We start from the raw sequence: 16,450 nt of genomic DNA on the forward strand, positions 1-16,450 counted from the left end.
TACTCATCACGTTAATTTGATGTGAGCTAAATGGACATTTAACCATTGTTAGTTGAAATAGGTGGACTTTTATTTGGACTTAATACATGTCAGAGAATTTTGGGAAAATAGTATTTATAATGGGCCTAAACCGTAGAAATAAAAACTTCAATGAATCTTTATTATTTGATTTGAAGAAAAAACTTATAAGTATTGTTGGCTGTGAGATTCACAATTTATAAAGTATTCTATGATTGAAAAGGGAGGAGGAATTATAAACACTTAATGTGAGTGACATGTAAATCATATTCTTTAAAATGATATAAAAGACTTGCTGTATTAACATTTATTTTTGGATTTATATTCTTAGGGTTCAGATGATTGTTTGGTGAAGATTTGGTCAACGCACAATGGCCGCCTGTTATCAACGTTAAGAGGTCATTCTGCAGAAATTTCAGATATGGCAGTTAACTATGAGAATACAATGATTGCTGCAGGGAGCTGTGATAAAATAATTAGAGTGTGGTGCTTGAGAACTTGTGCTCCAGTTGCTGTGCTTCAAGGACACACGGGGTCAATTACATCTTTACAGGTAAGCTGATTTTAGCATGCACATTTGTGTATTCTCTTTTTCCTTTAAAACTCTCTTCTCTGGAGATGAGAAATAATAAAATGCTTAGTAATTGTATGATCTATTTTAAATTTAGTAATCAAGAGAAAATATAATTATAGTTCTATGAATCTTGAAAGGATGATGTAATAAATATGCAGTTAAGAGCTATGCATGAAGGCTTGATGGATGACTTATTACTTCCTTTTAGGTTTATGGTTGAGCTGAATGAGTGTCAGTTACACAGCGGTGATAGGTTAATGATTTTTCTACTTGAAAACTTGTAGATTTTGATAAGTTGATTAAATTTGTTTATATATATATGTATATATTTTCCCTTTATTGTGGAGGTTAATTTTGAACCATATACACAGTAGACAGAATAGTATGATAAACTCCTATGTGCCAATCAACCCATGGCCAGTTCTTTAACCATTTCACCTTGTACCTAAGCAGATCTAGATTTCATGTCATTTCTTCCATTAATATTTCAGAAAAGAAAGACATACTGTGTTTTATTAAAAACACGAAACATTATCATCACATTTATTTATTGATGTTCAGATTTCCAATTTTCTCATAAATAGCATTATTTAGTTTGTTTAAATTAGGAACCAGACAAAGCCTATACCTTACAATTGGTTGCTATAGATTAAAAGAATCTTAAAAGAAATTATACCCCCTTGTTCAATTTTATTTTAAGCCCCTTGTTTCTTTGTTGAAAGAATTGGGTTGTTTATAGAGTTCCCATAGTTTGAGTACCATTTGCACCCTTGTGGAGTAAATTAACATGTTCCTTTATATTTCTTACAAGTTGGTTGTTGGATTCAGAGCAGTAGTTTCATTTAATGTGCATGAGAGTCACTTGGAGGCCTTATTTAAAACACAGATTGCTATGCCCCACTGCCAAAGGTTTTGTTTGATTCAGAATGTTGGAAGTGGGGCCTGAGATTTGCATTTATAACAAGTTTCCAGGTGCTGCTGTTGCTCCTCTTCCAGGAACCACACTTTCAGAGTCACTGATCTAGAGGCTTGAGTAGCTTGTCGTATATGCTCTACAGGGTGTTACCTGTCTGGTAGACTTTCTGTAGTTGTCTCAGATCCATTAGTACTGAGACTGGTGCGATTCAGCCATCTTTTTGAAATTACATTTTTTTTTTTTTGAGTAAAAGTAGATTTATTTAGAGAGATGTACATTTCATAGAGTGCAGGCAGTCTCAGAAGGCAGGAGAGGCCAAGAGGTGCGGGGTTGGCTGTTGAGTTTAAAGTAAAAGTAGGTACATACTCCATAGACGGAGTGTGGGCTGTCTTAGAAGGTGAGGGAGCAAGAAAGATATGAAATTACATTTTGTTAGGAAATAATGATTTCTGAGGCCTTTTAAGACACATTGGTGTCTCTGATTTGAGTTTGGTTAAAACAAGGGGACTGGTTTTGTTTTTATATGTGAATTTACCCATGCTGTATGTTAAGTGGTCTATAAATAGATTTGGTGTGAAATTGTGTGATAAAAGTGATTTTTCTCAACTTTGTGGTCAATATTCTTGAAGAATAGAGGCTGCAGACTTATTTTTAAGTGATGACAACTATGATTAGAGTTGTGTTTTACTTTGAAAATTTAAGCAAAATTTTTGGTTTGCCTGTTTTAGGCAAGCAGTATATTGTTCTCTAGAAGGTTTCGTAGTTTGAAAATTACTTCAAATCCTAGCTATTCCACAGGTTTTTTTTTTCTAACTTATGGGCAATATAACAGCAAATAAGAATATTTGTAATACTTTGTGCGGGTGTCTGCCTTAAAACCATTGTGGAATTGTTCAGTGTGCTAGTGGAGCTCTGTTCTTCATTGAAACCCATTCTTTTGGTAATGGGGACCCATACGTATTTATCACCTACTGAATATATCAGAAAATCTACTTGGGTGGTAATAAGTATCTTATACATCAGGAAGTTTATCTCTGCTTGCTAGTGGTTACTCTGAAGTTCAGAGTCAAATACGTGATTTTAGTTATTAATCTTTTTCATGTTCTTTTTCCCTGTTGTTCTTGGCATATATAAATCGTTTTAAATTTTAGTAAAGATTTTCTTTTCATTTATTAAAAAAGATGTATAAACAATATTGTTTGCTGAAAAATTAGACAGTAGTTATTAGCAAATAAAATATAAAACTTCGATTTCCTACCATCTGTAAGTAATCACTTTCAGTATTTTAGCACATACCTTCCTCAAGGGTGGCATTATACAATGTCACTTAATATAATTTACATTTTCAAAAATGTTAGTGTTAGACTAGCCGGGTTACAACGATAGGTAGAACCTTTTGTCTAAGAGTATCAAGCAAGCATTCTTCAGGAGTAAGATGTAATGCATAGCTGGCAGATTGAAAAACTAGATGAAGATGAAAAAGTATCTGAAGTACTGATATAATGAGCAATTATGGATATGATAGATAAGAAAAGTCCAGAGAGGGGAAACTTGAGTTTGAAGGCATTTGCCAGTTTTACAGGAGGTGGTTGTGAAGCTTAGCAGAAAATTTGACAGACTTGTAGGGATGGGGAGGATATATTTTGGAAATATCTATGCATGATAAATTCAGCTAATTCAAATGAATAGAAAAATTTCAGCAGAGAACTAGAAGCTAGTAAAAAGGAAATTCTAGAATTGAAATGTATTGCTGAATTTACTAATTCAGTGGGTGGGTTTAACAACAGATTAGATGCCACTGAAGAAATCAAAGGGAGAATTAAGGAGCTGTAAATTAGATCAAAAGAAAATAAGTAGATGGAAAGCACAGAGGGAAGAGTTGGGAATGTACTGAGAGAGATGAGAGAGAGAGGATGTGCTGACGAGGTTCCACATGTGTGTATGTACATACATTTATGCCATCTGTGTGACTGGAATTCCTGAAGAAGACAGAATGAAGCAAAAGGTGTTTGTAGTGAGAATAGCTGAGAATTTTGCAAAATACGTGAAGAAATAGAGCCAAAGACTGAAGAAACACTAAGGACATGGGCAGAATAAATATACAGAAAATTACAACTACTGAACATCACAACAGAAGTTTAAAAACCAAAGACCAAGAGGGAAGAGTAAAAAAGGAATAAGACTGATGGCTAGCTCTCAGTAGAAGCCATGGAAGTTGGTAGACAAAGGAGTATTCTTAAAGTGCTCATAGAAAGTGACTGCCAGTCAAGGATTCCAAACCTATTGGAAATACCATTGAAGTGTAACAATCACATTTTCAGACAGACAGACTTTCTTAGTGATGAAACATCATTAAGGGGAATTCTAAATAGTATTCTTTAGGCAGATAAGGAAGGAGATCTTAGACTTGGAGTAACAAGGAGTGAAGAATTAAAAAAAAATGTATGTGGGCAAATGGAAATAAACATTGACTATATACAACAAATGTAATGTCTTAGAGTTTTAAATTATGTATGGAATTAAACTAACAAATAATAGTAATAATAGCTTGTGTAGAGGAGGAGGTAACTTTAGTAGTATTAAGAGCTTTGGATTTTGTAATCTCTAAAGTAACTAAAAGAATAGCAAGAGGATATAACTACTAAGCTAACAGAGGGGGGGAATCGCATAATAAAAAAGGCAAGAAAGGAAAGAAAAAGAAACATGGGAAAGTATTAAGATGATAAGTAGGGTATCATTAAATGGCAGTGTCATCATAGTCATGATACCTGTTGTAATTGCATTACATGGTCCAGATAGGAAAGATCTCAGACATAATTGAAAAACAAAACCTCACCTTCAAGATGAAGAGTATAGGGAGGCTGAAAGTAAAGAACAGAAAAAGTATCTAAAAGTTAACCGTAAGAAGGCTGATGTGTAGCATACTAATATTAGATAAATAGGCATTAAGGGGAAATACCATTTTTAGAGATGAAGAGGGACAGTTTATAATGATTAAATGTTCCATTAGGCAGGAAAAAGAGTTTTAAATTTATGTGTTCAGTAACAACGTCAAAATGCAGAAAGCAAAAATAGAACCTGTGGGGAAGAATAGACCTCCATAATCATAATGTGCAATTAACACACCTCTGTCTCAGTAAATGGAAGAACAACATAGGTCATTAAGAATATAGATTTGAACAATATAAATAATAAACTTGACCTGGATGACACATTGAAGCATTGCTTATTATATTTACATCATTTCAGTCATAAGTGGATTGTTTATTATATATTGTCCACATTCTGACACTTAAACTAAGTTCTCAGTAAATTTGAAAATACTGAAAATAATCCAAAGTGCGTTCTCTGACTGTAGTGCTGTTAAGCCAGACATCACTAGCAGATAACAGAATAATCCTGACTTTTATAAATTAAACAATATGCTTTTATATACCCATGCATCAAAGATGAAATCACAATGAAACTTTGAGAATATTTTGAACTGATTAATAATAAAAATACTACAGATGATAACTTGTGGGATGTAGAGTTTGGTAGCCAGCCGCCAAGGTGGTGTCCAGTGAGTCTGGCCGCCTTGTACTCGTGTCCTTTGGTAGTCCCCATGTTGAATAGGGTTGACCTGTGTAACCTATACGATACTGGGAAGGTCACATAGGGCGATTCCCATTGCTCGATAGTGAAAGATTTAAAGACAGTGGAAGTCACTGTCTTAGTCTGTTAACTTGAATGGAAGCTTCTGTCTTATTTTCTTGACTCACTTGTCTTGAGGGATGCCTGCTGTCATGTCGACAGGACACTCAGACAGCCCTATGGAAAGGTCTTCTTGGCAAATTGAAGTCTCCTGCCATAGCCACGTGAGTTGGCTTGTTTTGGATTCAGGTCCTCCATCCGCAGTTACACACAGCCTGACATCTGAACTTCAGCTTCATAAGGCCCTGAGCCAGAACCTTTCAGCTAAGCTGCTCCTGAATTCTTGACCCTTAGAGACTATGAGATAATGAATATTTATTGTTGTTTTCAGTAGTTAAGTTTTGGGATGATGTGTTACACAATAGTAGATAACTAATACCCAGCTGAAGCTGTGCTGACAGGGACGTTATAGCCCTCAATTCATACATTAAAGGGACGGCGGAAATTCAGTGATCAAGTATATTTCTCAGGGAGTTAGAAAAAGAGCAGGAAACAAGGATAGAAAAAATAAGCATAACAGTAGAGAGGGTCAACAAAGCCAAAAGTTCTTTGAAAGACGAAAAATGTTGGCATAAGACTGAGATTAATTGAGGAACAAAACAGAAATAATCACCATTGTCATATTTGGAAAAGGGGTATCACTGTAGAATCTTCAGACACTAAAAAGTATATTTTAAAAATTTTATACAAGAAATTAGAAAATTTGGATGAAATAGGTAAATATCAGAAAAGCAAGACTGGCACAAAAAGAAAGAAAATCAGAATAGACCTTTAAGTGCTAAATGCACTGAATCTGTAGTTAAAATTCTTTTCCACCTGTTAGTATTTCTGTCAACAATGTTTAACCTGAATCTCATGAGGAGGCAATCAGACAAATCTAGACTAAGAAACCGTCTATGAAATCATTCTATATCCTTCAAAGGCTTAGTTTCAGAAAGGACAAAAGAAAGGTAGGATAACTGTTTTATAAAGAAAGAAAATGTGACAAACACATGTGAGTCTTCATTTGGATCCTGGCTTTAAGAGGAAGAAAAAAACCTATAATGGACATTGGAGAAATGAGGGGAAATTCCATATTAAATTTCTTGAGTGCTGATTGCTGATAAGTATATTATAGTTATGTAGGAGAATGTTGTTGTTCTTAGGAGATACATGCTGAGAATTTTAGGGTTGAAGTGTCACGATATCTGCACCTTAGATACAGATATTCGTGTCTGTCAGTAGCCGGGGGCGAGTGTGGCAGAATACTGACGACTGGTAAATCTTGGGGACGGGTGCATGTGAGTGTTGACCGTACTATTCTTGCAACTTTTATGCAGATTTGAAATGTTGCAAAGTGATGTTTGGGGGAAATGAACACCCTACTATCACTGCAACTGTTCAACATTAGCAAATACTACCGGGCAAGAAAAACCAAAAATGTGTACAGTTGGAAAGGAAGAGAGAAAAATTGTCATTTTCAAACAGTTTGATTACCTACTTAAAAAAGCCAAGAGAATCAATGGAAAATGTCTTGACAGATTTCAGTTTATCTTATAAAATAATAACCGTGGGACCAGATAGCGATAATGGCTGCACAGCATTGTGAATGTACCACATGCCACTAAATTGTACATTTTTAAATGGTTAAAATGATGAGTTTAGCATTGTGTGAATTTTACACCTCCCGCACTAATAGCTCTGTCTCGAATGTGTATGTGAGCACACAGGGAAGATTTGCATTTGAACAGTTAATAGGACAGCTTACTGCCTTTAAATAATGTATTCTTTAATAGCAAAATAAATAATCAGCATACATTAAAGGCTTCTTATTTTGCCACTGAATAAGTTATAAAAGTAGAAGTTATTATGCTTTCAGGCATTTACTATATACCAGGTGGTTAGTCAAAGTGTGTAGATTTCAAGAAAACTATTTTGATTTTGGAAGTAGACATGAGATTGCAGTACAGAATCACAAAGCCAAAAGGGACTTTGACAAATCATAGTTCTTTCTGTTGCTTTTGTACAGAAATGCATATTATAGTCACTGTTGAGTAGCTTTGAAGGTGGTTAATAAAACATGGCTATATGTCAGTGATACTGCATTTGAGGAAATGTTTCTACTTAGAAACAGTAAAAGGAACGCTTCACAAGTTAAAAATACCTGTTGCATACTTAAAAAAGTTTCTTAAAATGAAAATTTGAAGCTGAGAGGATTTACTGGTGAATTCTGTTAAAACCTATTAGAACTGCTGAGAGCTTAGTAAAACGAACAGATAACAGGGCCTGTGTCCTAAAATCAGAACTTTCCTGTAAACTGGCAATAACCGGTTAGCAGATACAACGAAAAAAGAACATAATTCACAGTAGCATCAGAAAGCCTTTACATAGAAATAAGCTTACCAGGAAATGGGAAAGGTTTTAAAAATAATGACACAACCTTCGGTAGGGGGAGGAAATAGTCTAAATAAGTGAAAAATGTCTACTATGTTCCTGAGTCAGAAGATTCAGTTGTAAAGATGTCATATCTCCAAATCATGGTATAAAGTCTGTATTACATTTGAAATCCCAGTTGTTTTTCTTAAATGGAACTTGGCATGCTATCAGATTCATGTAGAAAGAGAAAAATAAGCACGAATAGCAAAAAACAACAGCAAAACCCCTCAGAAAACAAACTCTCAACTTTTTGCCCAGCTAGATATTTAAGAATGCTTTAAAAAGGTCTTATAGAGGAAACAATATAGTTTCAACCCAGGGTTAGACAAAGATACCAGTGAGACAAAATAGAGGAACAGACACTTGTGTATCTGTCATATCATATGAAGTCACTGTGTTCTAACTAAATCTAATTAGAATTCTTAAAGCTCCTCTATCTTGAGCATCTTATGTGTCAGCAAGCTGTGTTGCTTCTTCATGGCTTTCATCCCTATGCTGGGGGAAGGTCATGGGTACTGCCTTCCCGTTAAGGTTCTTACATTAAGTGGATTATTTGGATTGACTCTTGGTTCTTTATCTGCTCCCTTTCAATCAGTATAGTATACTACCGTCAGGCAAATCTTTGGGTTACCTTCAGTATTTTACTTGAGAACTACAGTTACCCTCTTAACTTGCTGTTATTGGGTCCAGATTCTCTATCCATTTAATCCATTTCTCTACCACTTCCAAAAATGAACACTTTAGTCATATAGATCTTTCCATTACTGTCACATAATGTATTCCCTCTCCCTTTTGTACTTTTGATGATTATTCCTTTGTCTAGTGTCTTCTTGTTTTCCTCTCCATCTTTTAAGCCGCCTTGGATGTCTCTGGACCAAATTGATCTTCCTTTCTCTAGCTTGTTGGTGTAACGCAGCTTTACTTTATTAAATACAAATTATACCCTTATTCTGAAGTTACAGTATAATTCTTGTGTTTTCTTATACAACTTTTATGGTTTTGTTATTTAAAAATATAAAATGTTAATCTGCTTGGAATTTATCCTGCTTTACTGTCTGAAGAATGGATCCAGTTTTTCCCCCCAGATTGTTGCACAGTTGTCCCTTTACCGTTTATGCAGTGATCCATTGTTTCCCCAGCTGGTTGAGATGGCACCTTTATCTTAAGTCTCGTGTATTAGGGTCCATTTCAGACTTCCTCATTTTTGCATTGGTCATTCTCTCAGTATATACCTGTTGTGTCCTGTAGTTTTAATTATTGAGGCTGTGATAGGTTTCATGTTGATAGCACTAGATCTTTACTTTCTCTGTAGAAGTTCTTCTGACTGTTCTCACTAGCTTTGAAAATAATGTTTTATTGAGGTCCCATTGCATTTATAAGTTAGCGATAGACTTCCCATTTTTATTGGTTTTGAGTTTTCAGTGAGATGTCAGCTGAAGTGTCAGTTGAAGTTAACTTTGAAAAACTGTTAAACTATAACTTCAGTAGCACTCGGGAAACTGAATTGTGTATGTTACTGCTTTTTAGTTTAGCCCGATGGCCAAAGGCTCTCAAAGATACATGGTCTCTACTGGTGCTGATGGGACAGTTTGTTTTTGGCAGTGGGATTTAGAATCCCTGAAATTCAGGTAAGTGACTTTAATCGTGTAATAAGTTTTCTTTTTTAATGTTGCAATTTAGTCTAGTGAAATGAAATTGATTATAAAGAGACATTCTGTATAGTTGCTTGCCTTTTCACTTTTGAATTTAGTTTTTATTACATGCAGCGTGTGTGCTGTATTGACTGTTGTTTACGCAGTGCTTCTAGATAGTTGGATATGTAAAGAAGCATAGCCATTCTATCTTAATGGGTACTTTTTTTTGAAAAAGGAAACATGATAGTGTATATGTGAAACATCTGGAAAAATGTTAGAAATGTGTAATTAAATACGTGGTCAGAAATTGAGGCAGGGTCATTTAAGAATCAGACCTGAATTATAGACCTGTGTTGTCCAGTATGGTCCCCACTAGCCATGTGCTTCTGTTGAGCACTTCAGATGTGGCTAGTACAATTGAGGAATTGCATTACTCATTTACATTTAAAAACTGATAATGATTCAGTTATTAAAAAACTTTCAAACAAGTTGAGTATGTGAATTTCGTTTTTCAACTCTAAATTATATGAAACCTGAGTACAAATCAAGTTTTTTTTTAGTCTTTTAAAAAAAAATTATTTTTATTTTATTGATGGAGGGACTGGGGATTGAACCCAGGACCTTGTGCATGTGAAGCACACGCTCTACTGCTGAGCTATACCCTCCCCCCCAGATCAAGTATTCTTGTTGAAAACTTTGTTGAAACTGAGATATGTGTTCAGTATGCTATGGAAGATTTAACAGGTTTAATATGAAAGAACCTGAAGTTCTCATTAAAATTTTATTAACATTAAATATGATATTTTGGCTGTATTGGGTAAATGAAGTAAAACTAATTTTATCTTTTTACTTTGAATGTTACTACTAAAAAACCTAATTTTCATCTTTTTTACTTATGATGTGGCTACTAAAAATTTCAAGTTCCATGTGGGCCACATTCCCTTTCTGTTGCATGATGCTGTCCCATGGTGGTTCTATACCCTGCTCTGTGGCCTTGATAGTGGGTTCACTTAGACCGTCTGAGCTTCAGTCACCTCAGTTATGGAACGGGGTCAGGAGGCTTGCTCTTTCTGTGTACTGGGATCTGTATAAATTTGGGGATCTGTATAAACCCAACTAGCTATAACAGCATATTTGGAAATATTTGGTGTACTGTGAGGTACTATAGAAATAAGATTGTAATGTTGAAAAATGCTAGATTAAAACCAATTATTTTAAACCATGTTAATATGCTAAACTAATGTATTTTAAAACAATTATCTTCTTTTGAAGTCCACGTCCCCTGAAGTTCACTGAAAAGCCTAGACCAGGCGTTCAGATGCTTTGTTCTTCTTTTAGTGTGGGTAAGATAACTTTAGTATTTTTGTCTGTTTGTTTTATTTTAACATTTATTGAACGACCGCGTTATTGCTAAGAGCCTTTATCAGATAGTAAATGACTTACGTTCATTTCATTAGATTTAATCTGTGATGTTTCAATTAGCCTTTATCTTGTCTTTCCTCCCCCATTCTGATTTTCTCTGATTTCTCATAGTAACCAGAGTCAGTGATAGGAGACAGAGCTGGCAAAAAGGAGGCTTTAGGTGTCCATTTGAGCAGTTCCTGTGCCACGTGTCCTGTGTGTATGATAAACCAAGACTGTGATTTTCTTTTAACTGAACTGCATATTTTTGGTAGTTTAATTTTGTTTTCCACATGTCTTGTGAAATTATTCCCCCATTTTCTTTTCTGGTACAGTGGACTTGTGTGGTAACCTTTCTTTTTAGGAGAGGTTAAAGATTTTGACCCGATAGAAGTCTGAAAGCTTCAGTAAGTGACTTTATATTCCACAGCATGTTTAGGTGTGTGAAGTTGTTTAGAAAGCAGAATGCCTTGTCATGCACTTTCAGAGTGGCAGCGTCTTTTTTTTTTTTTTTTAAGTATAAACCACTGTTTTTCATAAATACTGGCATGATACTAGCATGACCATGGAACAAAATAACTGGAACCTAAGACCATAAAGTATTAGTATTTTTTTCTTTTCCCTCATAGTTTAATAGAAGATATTGAATATAGTTCCCTGTGCTACATAGTAGGTCCTTGTTGTTCATCTATTTTATATATAGTAGTTTCAACTCAGTTCTGACACTGCCTACCTAGAGAATAGTGTGAGATCCAGCCGGTGAAGGGCTCAGTCCTGCAAGACTCCCCATCCACCCCAGCCTCAGACTAGATTGTCACCTGCGCACCTGACTGACAGGCTGGAAAACAGGTTCTCACAGCATCTTCCTTGGGTTCGATTAATTTGCTAGAGCAGCTGACAGAACTGAAACATTTTATTCACTAAATTTTTGGTTTATTATGAAACAATGTAATTCAGGAATAGCCAGATGGAAGAGATGCATAGGATAAGTATGTGGGAAGGGGCACTGCCGGGGTGTGGCATTTTTCTCTCATCTCCACATGTTCATTAACCTGGAAGCTCTCCGAACCCTCTCCTTTTGGGTGTTTATGGAGGGTGCACTCCCTCCCAACCCTATAATCACATGATTGGTTCCCCCTGGCACTCAGCCCCATCTGTAGATGCTTTCCAAAAGTCACCTCATTAACATAAACTCTCCTGTGGTTGAAATGGGTTTGTTATGAAAATCAAGACTCCAACATCTTTTCACTTAAGAAATTCCAAGGGTGTTAGGAGTTCTGCCAGAAACAAAGATGAAGACGAAATACGTATTTCTGAAAATCACATCATCACATTGCATTATGTTAATTTGGAAAGGGCTTTATATAATGAGTTCGAAAATGGATCTGTTGAGATAAATTTAGTTTTGGCTTAGAGATCTTGCTTAACTTAATGTATAAATTTGGTTTGTTCAGATATTTGTTACAAATTGGATTTTTAAACCTTGAAATTTTTATTTCAGGTGGTATGTTTTTAGCCACAGGTAGTACTGATCATGTAATCAGAATGTATTTTTTGGGTTTTGAAGCACCTGAAAAAATTGCAGAACTTGAAAGCCACACTGTAAGTATTCACATTTTAAAATTCTGTAGATAGTTAACAATATTCCTGTTGGTACATAATCAAATAATGCTAAAAGAAATTGTTATTGATTTTAATTTTAACTTAAATGTAGAAGGAATTACTTTTAAAGGTGAACGATGATACTGACAACTTAGCACCTTACGATGCAGATAGTTTGCAGTGGTTATCTCAGCTTTAAGTCCAAGCTCTTGGTTATGATAATTATCCTGGATCGATTAGGTTTGAGCTAGGCCTATTTATCTTAGCCGAGCTCATGAAATCAGAATGCTATTTTATTAGCATGTAGCAAGATAGATAACTCTTAGTATTCTGGAATACTGGTCATTTCTCAGGTCATCTTTTCTCCTATAGGAAGTTCTGTGAAGTTATTTGACAAAAAAAATGACTTGAAAATAATTTTTTTTTTGCACATAATCAAAAGTGAATATGCCTTGTTTTCAGCTACTTAAACCTTATGTTTTTATCACTTTCTACACATAAGAGTTTTTATACAGATGTAATAATTGTAAATACAGTTTTAATTTGAGAAGCAAGGCTTTTTTTTAACCACATGTGTCTATCTTTGAGACAAGAGCTGTATCTTAATCTTACTAGATTCATAGATTCATTGTACTTAAATGTACAATACATGTTTGAGTGGTAGAGCTAAGCAGCCCAAGTACAAAGCTCTTGCTTAAACTAAATGTGCTTCTAGGTCTAAAAAACTGAGTGGGTTTTCTTTGTTTATTTACAAACTGTGTAGATGATTACTTTTGTGTTTGGTTTTTTCCCCTCTTTAGGATAAAGTTGATAGTATCCAATTTTGTAACAATGGTGACCGGTAAGTAAGTGTGTGTTTGTATTTGTGGGTGTGTTTTTAGGTAAATAAACTGTGCTTCCTATTAGTGTAGCTAATATATCATTTTGCACGTATGTATCGTATTGCAGGCACTTGTTAGTGAATGTGATAATTGAAGGAAAGGTGTGGGGCAGAGGGGAAATAAGGAAGTGTAAGTTTTTAGAATTGTAGTTTCTGCTGCCTCCTATGACCAAAAGTTGTTCCTCCTTTAGCTCACTATTGGCTAAATGACTTATATGAAAATTAGGTATAAGGATAATGAAGTTCTTATATTTGAATAGTTAAAAAAACTTTTCTAATCAATTACTATGGTGTATTCAGCAATGAGATACCACTTAACTTATATCCCTCTTTGTGGTCCCCAGTGTCTTTTCAGGTGCCTTTCCTAAGATGCGATTTTTAACACTTAACTTTATTAAATGATTGATTTATTTTTACACAGCAGCAAGCATGAACGAATTGGAGTTTAGAGTTAAGATGCTCATAATAGCACTTTGCTCTTACTGATTCTTCCATACATCTTTAATCTTCCTATTTTTTTCCCTCTCCAAATACTTCTTGTATATTGTCTTTTCAAAACTCAATGTATTTTACAAACTGGTGATGAAATTTACTTAGTAAGACCAATCAAACCATAGCAAACCGGATCTTCTCCATTCATATATACCTTAAATCCCTGTCTTTGGGAAAAAACACCTGTAGATTTACCTGTAGTCGAGATAGTGACATTAATTTTTTTTTTTTTTGGGCTGTGTCAGATAACAGATATATATTTGATCGGACTCCATTATTCCCTCAGCACTATCCCTGCCTACAAGAGAAAATGTTCAGCCCAAGATTGTGGATACCACTATTTGGGGTTCTTCAGTCCTTGCTAGTCTTGGAGGTCTCTTGCAGAGGCGTGGGGTGGCTGTGGCTCCCCCTGAAGACATAGATAGGGTGGCAGACATTCGGGGATGATAATCTGAGTGAACTTTCAGTCCGTGGGGCTAACATCTTGCTTAGACATTAGCTCCAAGTATTGACCCCACTCAGCAGCCTTCAGGCTCCAGAGCTGGGACCTACATTAAATTTATTTATTTATTTTTTTGCTTATGATTTTAACTGTAACCCTTGGTGGCACATATGTAAGTAGAAGATCTTTTTCTTTTATTTTAAGGTTCTTAAGTGGTAGCAGAGATGGAACGGCTCGGATTTGGAGATTTGAGCAGTTAGAATGGAGAAGCATCTTATTGGATATGGCTACCAGAATCTCAGGGTAGGTTGAGATGGTTTGTTTCTAGGTAGGTGCGTGTGTCATAATTACTTGGTCTCTCTCTCTCTCCCTGGTTGGTTAATTGCTTTTTTCAGAGGACTGGAGCCACCTCCTATTAGAAGAGCTACAGTCTTTAAGTGAATAGCTACCTCCTGTATATCTGAAAAATAGATACTTAAATCTCATGTATGCTTACAGTTATGTAGGAAAGAACAACGTATTTGTTTTACTGTTGTTCAAAGCATTAACTTCCTCTTAGGTTTTGCATTTAAAACCACCTACAATTTTAGAATTATAAAAGTATGTCAAGTGTGGAAGTTTTTAGAAATTCTACTTGTCTGCAGGTAGGATTTTTGGAATTTTTAAAAAGTTGGCTTGTAGCATCCGGTTAAAGCAAGCAAATACACTATACTGTTTAGATTTTAAAAAATTTGGCTCCAGTGAGAGTGATTTTTTTTTTTTTTTTGGCATGTTAAAATTTTGGCTCGTAAAATGGCATTGAAGGCAACTTTATCCAACTTTCTCCCTCCCTAAACAGTCCAAAGTCTCAAATGTATTTTGAGCATCTCTGAGGGAAGTTTAGCACTTCCCAAAATAGATACTACATATTTCAAATACATTGCTCTTTTGGGTTTGTATGTATTGGGAGGGTAGTACAGGTGATGGAAAGAATATGTGTTTTGGAGCCAGACCTTTGCTCAAATACCGCTTACACTGTTTATAGCTATATAATTTTAAGAACATAATTTAACATTTATTAATCTGGTTTCATCGTCTGGGAAATGAGACTGCCTGTCTTTAAGTATTACTGGCAATTTTAAATAATATGAGGAACATTTTAGCACACTGCCTTATCTAGAGTAGGCATATCAGTGTTCTTAGCAGTTTTTCTGAGACATGTTACACATTTTGTCTTTGGAAATCCTCATGTCTGCTTTATTTTCAATAATTTTAGGAGAAATTAACTCATGTTCTCTGCAATGGCTCAAACAATTACGTTGAATTTCAAAACAAATTTGCCATTAATACTTCTGTGGAGTGATGTGTGGTAGAAAATGAAAAAAATACATACTATAGAAATCTGGTAATTCTTGTTCACAAACAAATTGAATCTTTACAGTTACTTTAAAATGCTACATCTGGATATTCAGAAGCATTTTAGTATAAAAGTGAATACTGTCGATCTTTGATTAATTGAAATAATGAAAGAATGGCAGTGAAGAAAATTTGAAATTGTATTCCACTATGAATAATTATTTTATTTGACAAAATAGGAACATCAATGTGAAAACTTGAATAAAAGTTTTTTTTAGTAAGACTGAAAACTAAATTCCTTGTTGCCGTACTCTCTTCATGGAGAGAACTTTTCCTGTATTTCCTCTTTCGGTGGAAATACTCTTTTCTCATTTAAGGTTTTACCTCTTTCAGATCTTGAAAAGCGGTGTTTTCTGTCTGTAGGAGTTGGTGGGTGTATTTGTTTTAGTGTTCTACTCTTGACCGATCAACTTCGTGAAATGCAACGTGTCTGTTTGTAAATTCAAGTGAAGTGTGGCTCCTTAGCCTGTGTTCTGTTTTGTCTCTTACGTTACACTTCCTCTGACCAATCTAGTTAGAATTATTCTCATTCGTGCTCCATTGTGCTTCCATAGATAGCTGTTACATAGAACTTGCTCCATATTCTTGTAGCTGTTTTCTTTAAAATATGTTTATTATATGTTTGTAATTTCTTGGAAGGTGCTCTGTGATTTTAGAAGCAGCCAGGCCTTACCTAGTCTCTGGCCGTGTACTATGGATACTGTATTTTACACAGAAACCTTGCACATCGCTTTGACAAAGGCAGCGAAACATTACACATACGTGTATCCAAGATAATTCTTGCCAAGGGACCCCCAAGAACAGTCTATAGGGAAATATAAAATGAGTACAGTCTCCTTTACAGTTCAACAAATTGAGACTCTGTGTCATGCACTTCATTGGGACATAAAGGTGAATTACCTTCTTACTGCCTTCCTGAACTTTGTCATCTTCTCTGGGGAGAGAAGCAGTTGAAAGTATTACTGATAGGGCTTGGGGCCAGAAGGGA

General features: G+C 35.2%; 1 protein-coding gene across 1 annotated transcript in view; it reads left to right on the plus strand.

The window, feature by feature from the left end:
* BRWD1 (bromodomain and WD repeat domain containing 1) overlaps nt 1–16,450 on the plus strand; it is a 97,365-nt gene that overhangs the window by 19,851 nt on the left and 61,064 nt on the right. Inside the window, 6 exon segments of the mRNA XM_032463949.1 lie at nt 350–571; nt 9,144–9,244; nt 10,523–10,593; nt 12,153–12,253; nt 13,054–13,094; nt 14,272–14,370. Of these exon segments, the coding sequence (XP_032319840.1) occupies nt 350–571; nt 9,144–9,244; nt 10,523–10,593; nt 12,153–12,253; nt 13,054–13,094; nt 14,272–14,370 (635 nt within the window).

This window comes from Camelus ferus, chromosome 1 (assembly GCF_009834535.1).
Source record: "Camelus ferus isolate YT-003-E chromosome 1, BCGSAC_Cfer_1.0, whole genome shotgun sequence".
NCBI classification, from domain to species: Eukaryota; Metazoa; Chordata; class Mammalia; order Artiodactyla; family Camelidae; genus Camelus; species Camelus ferus.